The 16,812-nt window shown below is 41.2% G+C and overlaps 1 protein-coding gene across 1 annotated transcript in view; it reads left to right on the top strand.

Moving 5' to 3' along the window:
- SPATA5 (spermatogenesis associated 5) overlaps positions 1-16,812 on the top strand; it is a 165,610-nt gene that overhangs the window by 20,632 nt on the left and 128,166 nt on the right. Inside the window, exons 10-11 of the mRNA XM_027658913.1 lie at positions 1,290-1,444; positions 6,404-6,613. Of these exons, the coding sequence (XP_027514714.1) occupies positions 1,290-1,444; positions 6,404-6,613 (365 nt within the window). The remainder of the gene's footprint in view (positions 1-1,289; positions 1,445-6,403; positions 6,614-16,812) is intronic.

Raw genomic sequence — 16,812 nt, forward strand, 5'->3', positions numbered from 1 at the left:
GGAAATGCAGAATTCCTGTCATTGTCAGAAACGTTGCATGTCTGCTTCTACCAGTGCCTCTGTAGGGGGAAAAAAAAAAAGACAACAATCTGCTGAAAGTTAAAACCAAGTCTATTTTCAGAAACGGCTTAATCCCTTTTATTGTCCTTTCATGTAGCACTAATTGATGTTTTGTTTGGTTAAATATAGAAGAGACTTAACAAATGTTTGTCTTTTTATGGTCATGCAAGGTGAACTGGTGGGGTATGAACTGCCTCATTTGTTTGGGAACACATGGCAACAGATATGTAATATCTGATGTGTGTGTACCTGCATATAAAATTATGCTCATCAACTTATAATATACAAAATAAGACATTTGACAGCTTCAGTTCACAGAACAGGATTGGAAACAGAAGCAATAGAACTCTGAATTATTTTAGACCTCAAAAGGGATAATTATACAGTGGGAAAACCATGATGCTTCCGGGCATCTTACACAACAGGGGCTGTAGTTGCTCTCCAGGGAATGCCTGGGAGCTGCAAATGGTACAGCCTGGTTCTGCCCAAGGAGTATTGATGTACTGATGTGTGAGTGGGTGGGACTTGTGTGGCCTTTGGTGGATTGATTTATAGGGGAAACTAGGAATTGGTATGAAGATTTATAGGTACTGTGTGTGAGTGATTTGGCCAAACAAAGGAGAAGGTAAAAGCTATGCCTGACTTGAAAAGTATAATCACGGAAGGGAATTAAGAGTTGTTGGGTGTTGCAGGGAATATTTGTTGCATGTCAAGAAAAAGATAGGTGTCTGGCATCTTACCAGGTGGCAATATAGGGTTCCAGTGAAGGTTAAAGAAACCTCATCAGTTTGCTTTTAAGAGCAGCTTGGAAAATACAGTCCTGATAATAGAGAAATGGACAAGGTTGCAGATGTCTTACTTATACTGACTTAATGTTGCCTTTAATATTCATTGTCCCTCTTCCTTTGTGGTTTATGAATGTGTTCAGACCAATGTATGGATATTTAGAGTTTTTCCCTCTGGGAACACGGGAACAAGGCTGTTTCATCCTTGCTTTTGGAACAGATTTAGTTTATATTCTGTCTGTGGTTGTTAAATCCCCTTTTTCATGCTCTCCCATCAGAAGTGTCTCGCACGTTCTCTGATGCAGTTCAGACCTGGTACTGAGACATTCCTTTGGACATCATTTCCTTTCCAGTGCTGCTCTGTGTTTGTGTGTGGTACACTTTGTTTGTGAGAACCAAGAGGAAGTCTTTATATTTCCATGGGTTTTTTTTTTGTTTTAATAGGTTTGCACGCCTTGCGGAGAACGCTGGGGAAGAGCCCTAACCTGTTAGACACCGAGGTGGCTGGGTCAGTGATGATTGCTTTCAATGACTTCCTGCAGGGGATGAATGATGTCAGGCCCAGTGCCATGAGGGAGGTGGCAATTGATGTGCCAAAAGTAAGTTGTTTTGTGCAATACTCCGACAGCATTGCCAGAGCCACGTTAAGAGAGGAATTTTGTGAGGTGGAAGCCTCGAGTTACCAGTAAATGCTGTACACAGTCTTTTTGTTTCCATATTTGTTTATTTATTTATGATTTTGAAGAACCATTTGCAGAAGCTTAAGTTCCTAAATGCTTTAGGAAGAATTTGTAGTGCAGGACCATATCTCCTGGTCTGTAGTTTTATATACTGAGTGGGTTAATGGGGTAAAAATCTTCAGATGTCTGCTCAAAGCTGGTCCTGAGCAGCCATGAAAGCTGAAGCCTTTTATGAAGCAAACACAAACTAAAGCAGAAACCAACTGTTAGCATTTGTAACCAAAGTGAGTTGAAACAAAGCTGTGGAGAGTTTGATTGCCGTGATTTTCATGTAAATGTGACCTAAGTGTCTTCAGTTTCATTATGTTTTTAACCGAAAGCAGAATTCAGCACTGTACACAGGTTATCACTGCCAAGCCTGTCACGAGCTGTGCTTATATGAACAGTTCTTTTGGTGGTGTCAGGTTCATCTTTTTCCTACTCACTGCCCTCTCAATTACATGTTAGAGTAGTTCAGTAGCAGACTCAGCATAAATTGGGCTGGGGAGCTGATCTGGTTTAAGACAACTCTGATCTGGGTTAAGAAGATTGAGCAAAAGAACATGTGTTTAATCCTGACTCTGTGAGTGGCTGTGCTGGTGTTTCTCAGCAGCTCCCCAAGCCCTAGAAGAAACCATTTATATCTCATTACATGAAGATGAGTCACTTGGGAATTAGATTGCACAACTGTAGACCCTTACTCCCAAACTATAGGAATGGGAAATAAAATCTACACACTGGATGCTGCACACGGCCAGCTGGGATGTCACACTTGGCTTGTTAAGAGTCTGCACTGTGCAGGGAAGTGCTGGGTGGAATTGCCTGGGCTGGCCCCAGGCAGCTTTTCCTGGAAGTGGTGTCATGGCATCGATATCCACAAGGGCTGAGTGGCTCTGCTGAGAACCAGAGTTACTAATTCTTTCGTTGCTTATTGTGCTACTGGCTCTTGGGCTCACGTTGTTATCCCTGTGCTGTGCCTCTTAGGCATACCAGGAGCCATGTGGAATGCTGCTAAACAGCACAATACAGACAGGTAGAAGTAAGGTCTTGAGGTACTGCAGGAAATCTGTTCTCAGTCCAGGTCAACCTACTGCTCAGGCTCCTGTTGTCCACTAAACCATCCTGCCAGGGGCTTCCTTGATTGTCACTTGATTTTATTTGTTAAACACCTCCTGAGTTACTTCAATACTACTGAAATTCATTCCTTTGTTGAAGGGAAGATAACAGCACAGTGCAGACTCCTTTTGTGCTGACAGGGCCTGAGTGTTTTGTGAAGATGCAGTGTAAATTTGAGGCCATCTGCTTGGTGCCTGGGGTGAGTTTAAAGTGGAATCTTAAGTACTGGATGCAACAGATTTTGTGTCCTCCCTTATCACCTACCAAAGGAGGAGAGTTTGGAACTAGATGATCTTTAGGGTCTATTCCAACTCAAGCCATTCTATGATTCTGTGACCACTACCATCTAAAAAAAATCCTTTCTAAAAATAACTTTAAACACTAAATAAATTATCAGCTATGAGATTTTTTTTTCCCAAAGAGAATAAATAAATAAAATATGAATAAATAAATAAATAGCTTTTCAGCTATTTATTGCAGATATAGGATTCACTTGGCAACCCCCTTGGTGTGGATGGGAATTTTGGCCTGTGTAGTTAGTTACAGGTAAAACCATTGATGCACATGCTGAATTAAACTGAAATTTTTGTGACTTTTAACCTGATAATTGAATGACAAGAGTTCAAAGTAACTTCTAAATAAAGCCACAAGTCCTTCCTCATGTGCCCGGATTGCCATGTGTGTTGGCTGTGACCAAGGCAAATGCAGAATACTTGCTGCCTGATTCCACATCTTGTTTTCCATTTTTACAGAACCTTTCTTGAACTTTGCTATGTGTTACAGCCTTTTTAGAAGGCTGCTTTTTCTGCAGCAGGGATTTAGGAGAGAGGGGATGCACGTTATAAATCAGGAAGTTAATACTGCAGCTCTTTGGAGAGTTGCACTGTAGTTACTGTTCCTCCCTCTCCTATGGGTCTTCCTGAAATTTTGTTAGCTGTGAGTTTTGCTTGCCTCTTTCACTCCCTTTGCTGTAATTCAACACTCAGATTTGTGTCTTTGCAGCCAAAAGGTTCTGGATGAGACATCCTTTGCACGTCTGCTTTATTTCTTCGTTGCTGGTGCTTAATAACCTCTGGGGAGTTGCCGCTCTGGGTCGTATTCTGAGCTCTGTTGACCTGGGGAGATTATGGCACTAATGAGATCTCTGTGTCTTACACACTGCAGCAGAGCACTGGCTTTGTATGTGTAAGCTCAGCCCCAAGGCTAATCTTTAAAATCATTTCCATGGTGACAGAATATCACACTTCATTGCTGGTGTTGCAAGACTTTCCCTTTGAGTTCCTGTGCAGGTGAAAGCAGCATAGCTATTGCTGGTGGACTGTCCCCACCCACACTTATCTCTCTCCTTTTGAAATGAGGAAATAAAAATCTGTTTTATTTACAACTTGACCAAAATCTGAAAGTAGTGGTTTATTAATACCATTGCTGCTTCAATTCCATACCTTGTATTATAGAAATTCTAAATAAGTGAATTTCTGACTGGTTAGTTGTGGGTTTTTTTCATAGGAGATCTCGCACTTTAATAGCCATGTTTGTATGCCCTGACCCAGTTGTTTCCTCTTTTTCCCTTTCCCAGTTTTCAATGTAAGCAAAATCAGAATAAGTCTCCAGCTTACTGGAAACAAACTTCATGTGAGGTGGCTGTACTTCACCTTTTCTGTACAATTCTGCCACTTGTGGTGGTGTTAAATGACATATAGTGGGGCTGAAAAATCACTTGAATAATGTTATATTCAGTCTACTGCACAGAAGACTTGTGTGCATTTTTATTCATGTTTGTCAGAATCTTTGTCTAGATGGAAAGACATGATGATAAGAGTGACTAGTCCATGGTTTACCAGGTATGTGTAAGGATTGGTACTGAAAAAGGAGAACAAGCTTATGTTGTCGGTCATCTTCCCTAAGAAAAAGTTGTTTAAGAGTGCCAGGATTTAGTTGTGTGCAGTTTACAGAGCTGCTGGATAGAATTAAGGGTTGTAGGGGTAGGTAATACATCTTTTCTAGATGAAACTTAAACCACACTCTTTCATATCTGACTCAGAAACACAAACTTATGTAACATGGGAAGATTGAGTTTAACTGTCCTGAGTTTAATTATGTTACTCAGCCTTGAAATTTGAGTGAAAAGGGTTTGCATGGGTGGAACAGTGGAAAGGTACAAGTGAGGTGTCTGGCACATTGTTTCACTTTTTAAGAACTTGTCTGTTTGCTTCACTGTAGTTAAAAGTCTGTATGTGGATTTCTGTCTCTCTGTCTCAACTGTGTTGGTAGCCCAAGATACTCAGCTCAAAGTCAGGTGATAAGAATTTCTTTTGCCTTTGGCAGACCCCTCTGCTCTCAGATCCTTCTTGGTTTGCAGTGGTGATCAACTCTACATATTTGATACTTTCCCAGGCTTATAAATTAATTACTTAAGAACCAGAAGCTGTTGGTCACTAAGAAAGAGATTTCTTTTTTTTCTAGTGTTCCTGTAACATATTCCTGGTGTGAGAGGTGATGTTTAGGCAGCAGATGGGCAACTCCTCACCTTCCAGTTAGCCTTTAAAGTTAAAATAATTCTCAGGGGTCGACTCACGTCTTCATCTTTGCTGTTTGCTCTCTGCTGCCTTTGTAATTTTGTTCCACATCCAAGTCTGACAATCCAGGAGAAGTTCTGTGTGGTTGGAAGTACGATTGGTCTTAAACAAAAGTGCTCCCACCACATCCAAATACTCTTTTTCTTCCACTTCAATAGCAGACTGAACTGCCTCTTTCAGGGACTGTCTGCTTCTGGTTTCCACTCCATGTACTGGTATCAGGAGAAAATAAGGACAGGCCAGGGGTGAAACCAGTCTTCAGCTCAGGAGAAAGGCAATACTTTGCCTCTCGGTAACACTCTGCTTGCCTTTCAAATGAACTGGCTTTCCAGAGCTGAAGGATGATTTATGTCTAGCCAAGTTTTGGAAGAGCATTTTAAGACAGAAGATCACTTGATTTAGGTGCGTCTTGACATGTTTAATATTTGAAGTGGACGGGAATGGATGGTGACAGGACAAAGAACAGGCTGGGGGATGCAGGGAAAAGTCTCGTGCTTGTTGACAGCGATGGGGGGAGAGGTGTAACAGGTTTTAGATCTGTCTGCTGTTTTGGGTAGGACATATTAGTTCTGCCCTGATGTATTCCTGACAAGCCTGTCTTGTGTCTTCAGCAGAGCACATTGAACTGCACTTGTTTTTTAGCTGTAGTTGGGTTTGAGTGTTGCCTTTTGTACGTGGCTTTGCTTTGCCATAGATGCTTGTGTGTTTGGAGGCTGGTTTGATCTCAAGCTTCTAGTCACATCTCCAAGTGCCCAAGTCCTATATTGAAGTGATAGTGTTGGCAGGTGGAGAACCCCCCCAAACTTTTAACAGTCAGTCCTGTTACAAATTCAGCATCACATTAAAAATGAGAGAACTGAGTTGTGACTGCTGGTTTTGCTGTTGACTTTTGAAGTAGATAGAGTATATTTCATGGGTATCCTCCAGCATAAAGCAAGTGTGACTTTTACTATGTATGACTTTATTAATAATTGCTTCTTTCTTATAAAAGGCTTTTTGAAGAAGTTACTAATTAAAAACAACTTTGTGAAAAAACCAGTACACGTTCTGTGGAGCACTTTTTGGTTGTGAACTTTTTTAGTAGTTTTTCTCCGTTGTCCAGATTGAGCAAAGTGGTCTGAATTGAGCCAGATGGTCTGTTTTGCAGGTCTCTTGGTCAGACATAGGAGGACTAGAAGACGTGAAGCTGAAATTGAAGCAGGCAGTTGAGTGGCCTCTCAAACATCCCGAGTCCTTCATCCGCATGGGGATCCAGCCTCCCAAAGGTGTGCTCCTTTACGGACCTCCTGGATGCTCAAAAACCATGATAGCAAAAGCTTTGGCCCATGAAAGTGGTCTCAACTTCTTGGCAGTTAAGGTAGGCCATTTTTAGACTTACATTTTCTCCCCTCCTGCATAACAACTCATGGTTTACCAATTTCCAGTGCTAGAATCCAGTGGCTCTTGCTGTTTCTGATCCTTATATATGATGCTACAGCAAACACCTTGTAAATATCAAGAAAGGTTTGAGTTTTCTTATGAAAAGAAGTAGTGCTTTCTTGAATGCTTTTAAAAAAATATTAGCACAGAAATTGTACATTGGATGGGTGGGTAAGCTGTGGAGTGATGTCTTAAATACTGGCATTATTTAAAGTATTTTTAAAAGGCAACAGTGAAATTCTTAAAGTAATATAAATGAAACACAACTCTGGGTAGTAGGTAGCTGCTCTTACTGTAATAATTGCTTGCATGGAAATATTATCATGCCATCTCTTACATTCCTTTTCTTTCCTCAGGAAGGTCACTTTCTTTATCTTATTCTTTATGTTTCATTTCAGATTTTTCCTGTCCTATTTGCCTTTTTTTCAGGGGAAATAGTTCTACTTCATCATTTTTTAGAAAGTTTGCAAAATCAGTTATATCTGGAGTGCTCCTGGATAAATGGGATATTCTCTCAGCTTTAAGAAACACCTTAGGTATAGAAAAATTTTGGATTTCGTTGCCTGTGAATCAGTGTAATTGATCACTGTGGGTTGTATGGAAAACACATGAATGGAAGCTATTTAATAATAATACTGAGCTTCAATGCATAGGAAGAAAAAAAAGGATAGCAGAGTGATTCCACATGGGGTAGTCCTGCAGCTGTGTCAGAATGTTAATGAAGTGCAAGAAAAAACATTTGTTTAAGTATTTTGAAAGTATCTCCTTCTCAGCAGTAAGATCACGTCCTCTTCTCTGTTGACCATCTCTTTGCTCACAAAGCCTTCTGTGTTAGTGTTTCTGCACAGCTTCCTCCTCCTTTCAGGCACGCTGTAGCTGTAGCTCTGGATCCTGTCCTCTCTGGGATCAGGGGCAGTCGCTCTGACCCTGAAGCCAACAGCCCTTCACTGCCCGGGTTTCCTGGGATTGCAGACAGGCCTCTGGGTCACGGTCACTTCAACAAGAGCAGCCTTGGAAACCTCGGCCCTTTAGAAACACTGCCTTTACTGCCTCTTCCATAAAGACAAAGTAGTTCTTTGTACTCTAGAGTCACTGGTAAACAAGGTAACCTTTTCCTCCTGCGCTGCTTAAAAGAAAACATTGCTCTTTGTCTCGCCCAAAGCACTGGTGCCTGAGAGGGTGGGGGAAAAAAGGTAGCACTCAAAAACCCCAAGTTAAAAATGAGTGCTGTTGCTCTCCTGTATCCCTCAGTCATAGCTCCATCAGACATTTTTGGTGGTGCAGTTAATTGTCTAAAGGTGGCTCCTGCTGACCAGGAGGTATCAAAGGTGCCCTGATAGGAAATGCTTGTGTACAGTTTTTCCGTGGTGGAGTTCTGAGGGTGCAACCCCCTTGTCATTGACAAGCTGCAGCAGAAGGGGCTGGCTTGAGGAAACTGCCTTTTATTCCCTGTTGGTTTAAGTCCCTTGAGCTGGAACTGGTCAAATATTTGAGGTACAGATGTTTCAAGAAGCACATCTCTGGATCATGTCCAGCCTTGGATATGTTGACTCCAGGAAGGGAACTTAGCCCACTTGCTCTAACTTCACATTTGTTTCTTGGAGGGGAAAAAGGCAACATCCATCATGTACTAAATGTGTTAAACATGGTCTATAGCACTTCTTCAAGCTCAACAACCATGGATTAATTTCTGCTGCACGTGTTCCTGCAGTAAATCCACAGTAGATGAATATGTGGGGTTTTGATTTTGTTTTGTTTTTTAAGAGAGGACTTTTCTTGCTCATAGCCCTATTAATTTTCCTATTCTTTACATGTGTCTCAAATATCTGTCCCTGGAACTGACATCAGGTTTTTTGAAATGAGAGTGTGTTTCTTGATAATTCACTTTTTCAGACTTGCATTTTCCTTCCAGTCTCTCCTGCCTCAAATAAGTAATTTTGATGAAAGGTGTCTGCTGTACAGCTTGCAGGATATGTGTATTCTTCTGGGATAGTCCAGGGAGCACAGGTTCCTGGGTCCTTCTCAGGAAGGGACTGCAGACAGGAGGCTTAGCTTTGGCCGTGGGAGCTTGCTGCTGGGTGCTGTGTCTCCCTGTGTCTGAAACCTGAGAGGAAGTCAATTCTGGTACATGCAGTGCTTGCTTGGCCCAGTGAATTTCTGAAAGATGGACCTATTGTGTCTGTACACTGCACTTCAGATCCATGGGCACAGAAAGTCCAGCTCTCCAGAAGTGCTGGATGTACTTTCCTGGTCTAAGTTTTCTGTCCTGCCTCGGTGCCACAGGTATCACCCCTGCCCCAGCTGGGTTCCAGGAAGGCTTTGCACTGTTTTCCAGATGTGTGTGTGCAGTGCCTGTGAAGTTTGGACAGCTGACTCTGTTAAATGAGATGTTTCAGCTGAGTTATGTGTGAACTGTTAAAATGTGACCTTTCCATCTGTTTTGGGCACGGGGGGAGCTGTCACAGCTCCGTCTGACCGGCCTCTTGTACGGGCTGGGAGATGGGCAGAGCCTGGATGTCATTTCTGGGCAGAGGAGCTGCAGAAAATAATGTGATAGCAGATGTTTGACGTTGCATCCTGTTCTCTCCTGAAATCTATTGTGAGGTTTGAATGGTTGATGTTACAATGAATGTGGCCCTTTTGTAAACATGCTCTTTGATACTTGGCCAAAAACTTTTTATAGCTGTATTTTCACCAAGATTGGTGACCTTTTGCTTTTCCAAGAGAAAAGCAGTTTGTTGGATGGTTTGTTTTACAAAGCAATCTTGCATATAATTCCTAAGGGGAATTGTTTATTTTTATTCCTTCTCTCGACTTTCTTTGTCTCTAATACAATGTATCTGCTAAATTTACTGAGGAGGAGATTGTCAACTACTTTCCAGGGGATGGCTTTTCCTGCTCCTTCCCGTCAACCCCCTTTTCTAAATCTCTTGCAGTATTGAGGCTTTTCAGGGTTTTAGTGGTCATCTGGATTATTCCCCTCTCCCAAACCTCTTACAGGAATGGCAACTGAATTATTCTCAGCTTCTTGGAGATTTTTCAGTGTTTTGTGGTCATGGATACAAGCGAATATAAGACTGTGTGAAGGAAGGAATTAGGAGAATTTTTTCGTCCTTCAGGATTGATCACCAGTCTTGTCAATAGTTTTTGATCTGTTTGAATGCTTATTTCAGTCAGCCTTCTCTGCATTTTGTGCTTCTTCACAGTCCTATTGTGCTCACCCCAAAGTTTGTAATTTTCTTCTGAAATGTATTTTGTACATCTTTTACTAGTCGGAAAAGGATATTTCTGTATAGATGTTAGAGCTATACATATTAACAGGATGAGGGATATAATTTTCAGCTTCTACCAGGCTGGTGACACCTTGCTTGTTATATTATACAACCAACTCTGACACTTTTGCTTTAGATGTCATCTAACTTTCTGAAATTGAACATGAAGGAAATGAAAGCCTTTGTCACTGTATTATTTCTGTGGCTTGTTTTCCCTCTTTTGACTATTTATGTGGTAGGTATTTCTCTGTACTGTTCTGACAGTTCCCGCACTTAGGGTCAGCTTTGACTGGCTGCTTTTTTAAGATATATTTTTATTAAACCACTAATGGTTTGTGGTGATATTATAAGAATATTTTTGGAGGAAACTCCTTTATCTTGCTGCATGGCATAGATAATTATATCTGCATTTGTCTTGCATCTTAGTTTATTTAGATTTGTTATGACTGCCCTCTTGGATTTTTTTTTTTATTTTATTTTTAGCAAATCCTGTATCATTGTGCTGTGCTAAGGATCTAATGAGTATTACTTTACAGACTTTCTGTTGCTTTTCTGGGAAGCAACTGAGTGGAATTTTTTTCCCCTGTTATTATTGTGGTATTTAGGTCATTGACTTTACTACCAAACAAGAAAACCATTGTGCTTTTTTTGTTTTTAACCTGTTTCAGAATGAACACTGAAGTTTGCTCTGATGTTGTCAGGCTGGGGGACACCATCATGGTACCTCCCCAGATCAACTCCATCACCCAGTTATGTTGAATTCCTTAGCTGATGGTCTGATCTATGGGGACTTGGAGTTCTGTTTTCTGTCCAGCAAGCAGATTACCTGAGTTTATAAAATATATAGCAACAAAAATCATGTAACTTCTATATTCTTGCAAAGGTTTGGGAAGCATCATTTTTCCTCTTGTTGCTCAGTGCTTTTTAACATTTGTCTGTTTAAAATCAAAACTAAGGCAGAAACTCACTTAGGCACAGTGACAAAAACCAGCTTAATCTTAAAAAGAAAAATAGAATTTAGACCTCCAAAAGTTAAACCCCTTGGAATTCAGCTAAGTGAGACGCAGTAATTGTTCTAAACAGGATGAAGCAATACTTTAAAAAAAACCCATCACACAAAACAAACAAAGAAAACCAAACCCACCTGTGACAGTAAGGAGTGTTTAAGGATGTTAACACCAAGCAAAGCAATAGTACATATGATGTGAACTATACTGTTCTAAAATATCATTTGCAGTGCTTAGGAGCTCCAACTGTGGTGTGATTTAAAAAAAAAAAGAGGAAAGAAAATAGTCCTGACATTTTATTTGCTGTTACTTAAGAGCTTGGGATGAAGGAATCTCTTTTTCTTTTTTCAATTAGCAGTAATTACAAAAATATACACTGTTCCCAGGGCTCTGACTTCACCTTGGCTTGATTTAACTTCCTGTATCACCCAGCCGAGGCTTTTGTACCACTCCCCGTGCTTGACATGTGCTTAAGCTTAGTTTGTCATCTGGGTCAATTATGTCAAAATATTTTCCAATTGAAGTTTCCTCTGCTTTTTCCTTCAGCCCTTGGCTGTGGCAACTCCAACAGATTAATGAGGCTTGGAAAGGTCGACTGCTTTGCTTTGTGAAGAGCTGTCAGTGAATTTTGGGGAGACAGTTTAGCCTTTCGATGGGGATGTCAGTGGGCAGAAGCCTGAAAAAAGAAAGCTTAGTGCCTGTAACTAGCTATAAGCAAAACACTTAAGATGAAAAATGAAAAAGCATTGTGATTTTATGAGAAACTTTGTTTTGATAAAATTTCTAAAAAGATCCATAGTAACGTATTTCCAGTTACTTGTTAGTTAATTAGCAGATAGTTATACTAACTGTATCTGAAAAATTTAACATTTTTTACAAGGGAAAACAAACTGAGGTACTTTGAGGTCTTTTAATTCTGAAACTATAACTGCATGTTTTACTCAACTGAAAATAAAATCAGGCATTTGTCATATGCCCATATAAATCATATGCCCATTCATCATATGCCCATTCATCATATGCCCATATAAAAAAAAGGCATTCTTACCCTAATCTTCCCAAAAGTGAATGTGCAGGCAGAAAATGATTAAGCATAATTCCCTGTCTCTGTTTCCTTGTCCTTTCTCAATTACTTTGCAAGATTAATTTTTATTAGCACTTAGTTTCTCTCTCCCTCTTTTCAAGTTACCAGTGGTGGGATGGGGTGTTGCTGGAGGGGTGTTGTGTCAGCAACCAAATACATTTTGCAGCAGAGTGGGCTAATTTTGTGTGGTTTTGCTGTATGATACTTGATCCCACATGGATCCTGCCCAAATGGTGCCAAACCTGGTCCTAGAGAGTGTGGCAGTGGCAGGGAATAGGAGCAGGTGCTGGAAACTTGTGAGGAGGAATAGGAACGACGTGCAAAGGGATTTGTCTGTGGGTGGAGCAGGTGAGCAGGATGGGTTGCTTCTAGATCTGCTCCAGCTCTGTCACAGTAGAGTTCCACCTGTGACTTGACACTGCTGTGCCTGTGCAGCGCTTTGTGAGCTTGGAAAATGCTGGTAAATCTGAGTGTCAGCTGTGCCCGTGTGCTGGAGAGGACCCTCTCCGAAAGCGCTGGTGCGTGCACAGAGTTTAATGCAATGTTTCCAGTCAGTTCATTCTGCAGTACAAATACCGCCTTCTGTCTTGTGTAAAGAAGCCTCAAAAGATTGTCACTGAGGTTTGCTGGTCAAGGCAAGTGGCAAACAAGTGACTTCTCGGGCATGACAATGAAGCAAACTGGATATTGTATTTGCCTTCGCAGTTTGACCTGGCAACTTCACTGCAAAGACTGAGGATGATGGGTTTTTGCCAGTTGACTCCCTTAGATACTTTGGAGCCCACAAGCACCTGCTGAAATTGAGGCTTTTAAAACACCAGACAGGTGTCAACAAGTTTTTAAGGTCCTCCGGAATGCAGGGCAGAGGGAGAGGAAGCAATTAAAGTGGTGCACTGCGCTCAGCCCGGGGTTTCCTTGTTCTGAGAAGCTGGGAGTGAGGCAGATTAAATCTCTTAAGCAGCACTGGAAGAGAAGGAGTAGGTTTTATTCTTAACAAGCAAATATAATGCATGTATTTTCTGAGCAAATATTTTTCTATGCCACGTAACCAATTACCCAGTCACACATGTACAACCTTACTGGTGAAATAAAGGAAGTCTCACTGTTTGTCTTGTTAACTCGCTTCCCTGCAGCCACCCTGAGTCATGTGTTGCTCTGGGTTGGCTGTGGGACGGATGGGAGAGCATTTTACCATTGAGATTACCGTGCCAAAAGACTAATTTCTGAGTCTCTTCCAAATGAGTTAATGTTGTAGTAGTAGAGCATAAGGCTGAGAGAATTGGGCTTGTTCCCAATGTTTCTACTTCGAACATGGCAAAGAAGAAATTGCACATTAACTTGTAATGATCTAGAGTAATAATCTATAGAATGTGATAAAAGCTCTTTAATTGGATTTTTAAAACATAGGAATTGTACTCTACGGCTAACATAGCTTAGTGTGTCTGTATTAGAGCCCAGAACTTGTATGTGAGGCTATCACAGTATTTCTAAAGAGACTAGGCAGAGCTGTACGCTGCAGAAATCTGGATCTGTGTCCATCTGGCTCAACAAGCATAAGGGCATAACTTACCTGATTGCCAAAACGGTAAAAAAATTATTTAAAGATAGTCACTGACTAAATTTCCTACCCAGGTGGCTACCCCAGTGTTTTCAGGTGGTGAAAATCTGCAAGTGGTTTGAAGCACTGCTTAGAAAAATGACTGATACCCTTAAATTTCAGGGATAGCACATGTTCTTCTTGCAGTTTAAAAACACTTGGAGAACTTCTGTCATAGCCATGTATAAACAAGCTTATCTCATGTTGCAGCCTGTATACAGGGATTTTATCTTTTGGTGCAGTTAACCTTTGAAGAATTGATTCTGGTAATATTTTAGATGTAAGGAACTTTTTTCTTGCTTTCTTTATTAACAAAAAAAGTGAAATTCACCCAATCCAGACCATAAACAAGTAGAAGGTTTCATGATACAAGGAAGGGATATATCTTGTAAACGAGGATGGGATAATCTTTAAACAGAACATGCCTGGAAATTATCTACTTGGAGACTGAATAAAACAAACCTCAGCAGAATTCAGAGGGCTTGAATTGGCAGATTTTATTCTGTCAGTCTGGAGTCCTGCTCACAAATGGTGTGCTTATATGCATGGCTAAGCTACAACTGCTTCTGCCAATTTTCTGCTCCAAATCTTTTTCTGGTTTGGGAGTCACTGTGCAAATGACCAGAAGAAACAGGTTTTTATTCCTTTATGTCCATTCATATGGAAGATGAGCTGTTGCAGAAGAGAACAGAGCGGTGCATCATTAAACTGGCCCACTTGATACTGTCACCTCTTGGGCAGCCTATCAACGACTATAAACAGCTTTTAAAGGAATCCTTGTGCTCCCCTCTGGGCCAGAAATGATCTTTCAGCAAATGTTGACTTGCTGACTAAGTTGAGCTTATGTCATTTGATTTTTAAAGCATTAAAAAGTAAGATAAAAACCCCCTCCTGGTATTTCTTGAATGGTCTCTAAAACTACCTTGCTCTAAAGAGAAGGTGAGCTTTGTGAAAATCAGAAACTGTGTCAGCTGCCAGCAGGTGACTTTGTGGTGGCCTGTAGACTGCTTCTCATGCAGATTCATTTTTCAAAAAGGAGCTGCCATCAGTCTGAGCTAAAGGACTGTGTGGGTGAGGAGAGGGTAAGGCAGGGGCTCAGCTCAGGTGGGACCAGAGCTTACTCACTTCAGGTGCTACATCCAGCTTCTTTGAGCATTTCTAGATTTTGTGTTGTGGTTTTCAGTGTTTGCATGAGATGAATTGTACAGCAATTCCTCATCTTCTGTGTGTGCTTTATCTTACCCTGGAGTCTTTTCCTTTACTGATGCCTGAATAAGAGTTTCAAGCCACTTGGAATAAAAACCATGACATTCAAATGCAGTTCTGGTGTTGTTCATGAGTGGCGAACTAGGAGACCTTCAAATCAATTTTCATTAAAATTCTCCACAAAGAGTCATTAACACAGTGGTCTTTCACCTGGAGTTGCTGCTTAATGAAGAGAAAAATGGAGGAAAAACTTCATGTCGAAGCTCACAGCAAACCCATGCATTCAAAATAATTCTCTTTGGAAACATTTTAAACAGTATTTATTGCTTTGATGTTGCCTTCATCATATTTTAATGCTTAATTAAAAATAAAACTCCAAGCATCTGAAATTATATTGTATCTTAAAGCTCAAATAGAGTAGTTTTGGTTTTAAGTATTTTTTTTTTTTGCTCAGACAAAAGAAAAGAGAAGGTCAGGCTGTTTGATGTTGTGTCATACTAGAGGAGTACACTGGCACTGATGTATGTGATGTTGGTTTTTCCATGAGAATACTGATGTGAATGAAGATTACTTAAGGGTGTGAAAGAGAAGATCCACAAAAAGTCAGTAAAAGAAATCTATAATTATGGGTAGAATCTGCCATGGTTTCTCAGTGTATCAGCTCGGTTTAGCAGAGAGCTGGTGAGAGAGGACTGTGCTCTCATTCCTTAGGGATTTGTTAGGCCTGTGCTATGGGATTCCTCATCTGCACTGGACATGATGAATGGCGAGGTCCTGGAGCAGCTGGGCTGGCCCTGAACTGCAGGCCTGTTCCTCACTAACTGCTGCACACTCCTCATGCTCAGTGTCCACAGTCAATAGCAGGAGGAGACTTCGTTTCTCTCTCTCACCTTGTTTTTACCTTGTCTCTGTATAACATTCTATGATTATGTGTCTGAATAGTTCTGTTTCCATGCAAGTATCCACCAGACTCCAATTCTGCAGTCGTTGGAGGCCTCCAGGTGACACTTTAGCTGCCACAGCAGTTGCTCTAAGGGTGGGTGTTGCTGAAAGGAAGCAATGCTAACTGTGTCTTTTACTTTTCCTGTGGGCAAAGCGTGCAGTGCTGCTCTTCCAATCCTTAAACCATGGATTTGACCTGAGTGGTACTCCAGGATCTCACCTGGTCCTCTGGATAATGGACAACTCTGGATGCTTTGCTGCTAGCAGATCACTTGTGCTTTGCTTTTCAGGGTATATGTTTTTTTCCCCTAAATATGCACAGGTATTTTCCAATGGCGCCAGTGTCAAGGTAAAAGTCAGTGCATGAACTGTTACTGCAGGAGTGAAAATAAGTGTCGAGAGGGGAGACTGCAAAAAACCAGTGAGCTCCATTTTCAGAGTGATGGATCCGTGTTCCACTGACCTGGGAACAAAGTCCAGATGGTCCCATTCAAAGAGGGGCTTTAACAGAGGCTCTGTCACTGCCAGTGTATAACTGTGTATGTGCCACATCCCTTATTATAACATACCTGCTGTTTGAAGCTGCCTTTCTGTTCTGGGCTGAGTGTTACCTGAAGGTACTCACAGCTGTGAAGCAGAGGAGGGTGGTTCAGTTTTCTGACTGTGAAGGATGTTGTTTCTGCTGGTGAAATGATGAGGACACCTGTTCCCTGGAAAATGGATTGAAGCCTCTGCCTCTTTTCGTTCAGGGTGTTGGATAATGATTGTTGGTTGAGGCTGCAGGTCAATGTTGATGCAAACCAGGCTGAAGTCAATGAGTCATTACCAATCCCAGGAGAATGTGAGGCCCATTAGGAAGCATTATTTAAGCAGCCTATCCTGCAGGATATAGCAGAACAGCAAATACTCTGAGAATTCTCCATTGTTTTACTTGTTATAATTGTAAGTACTTGTTCAAGACTTGAACGCTGACCCTGTGGTCTCCAGTGTGTTCCTGGTGGACAGGGATGTGAGTATAAACAGGCACCA

This window comes from Corapipo altera, unplaced genomic scaffold (assembly GCF_003945725.1).
Source record: "Corapipo altera isolate COAL_440 unplaced genomic scaffold, ASM394572v1 255, whole genome shotgun sequence".
NCBI classification, from domain to species: Eukaryota; Metazoa; Chordata; class Aves; order Passeriformes; family Pipridae; genus Corapipo; species Corapipo altera.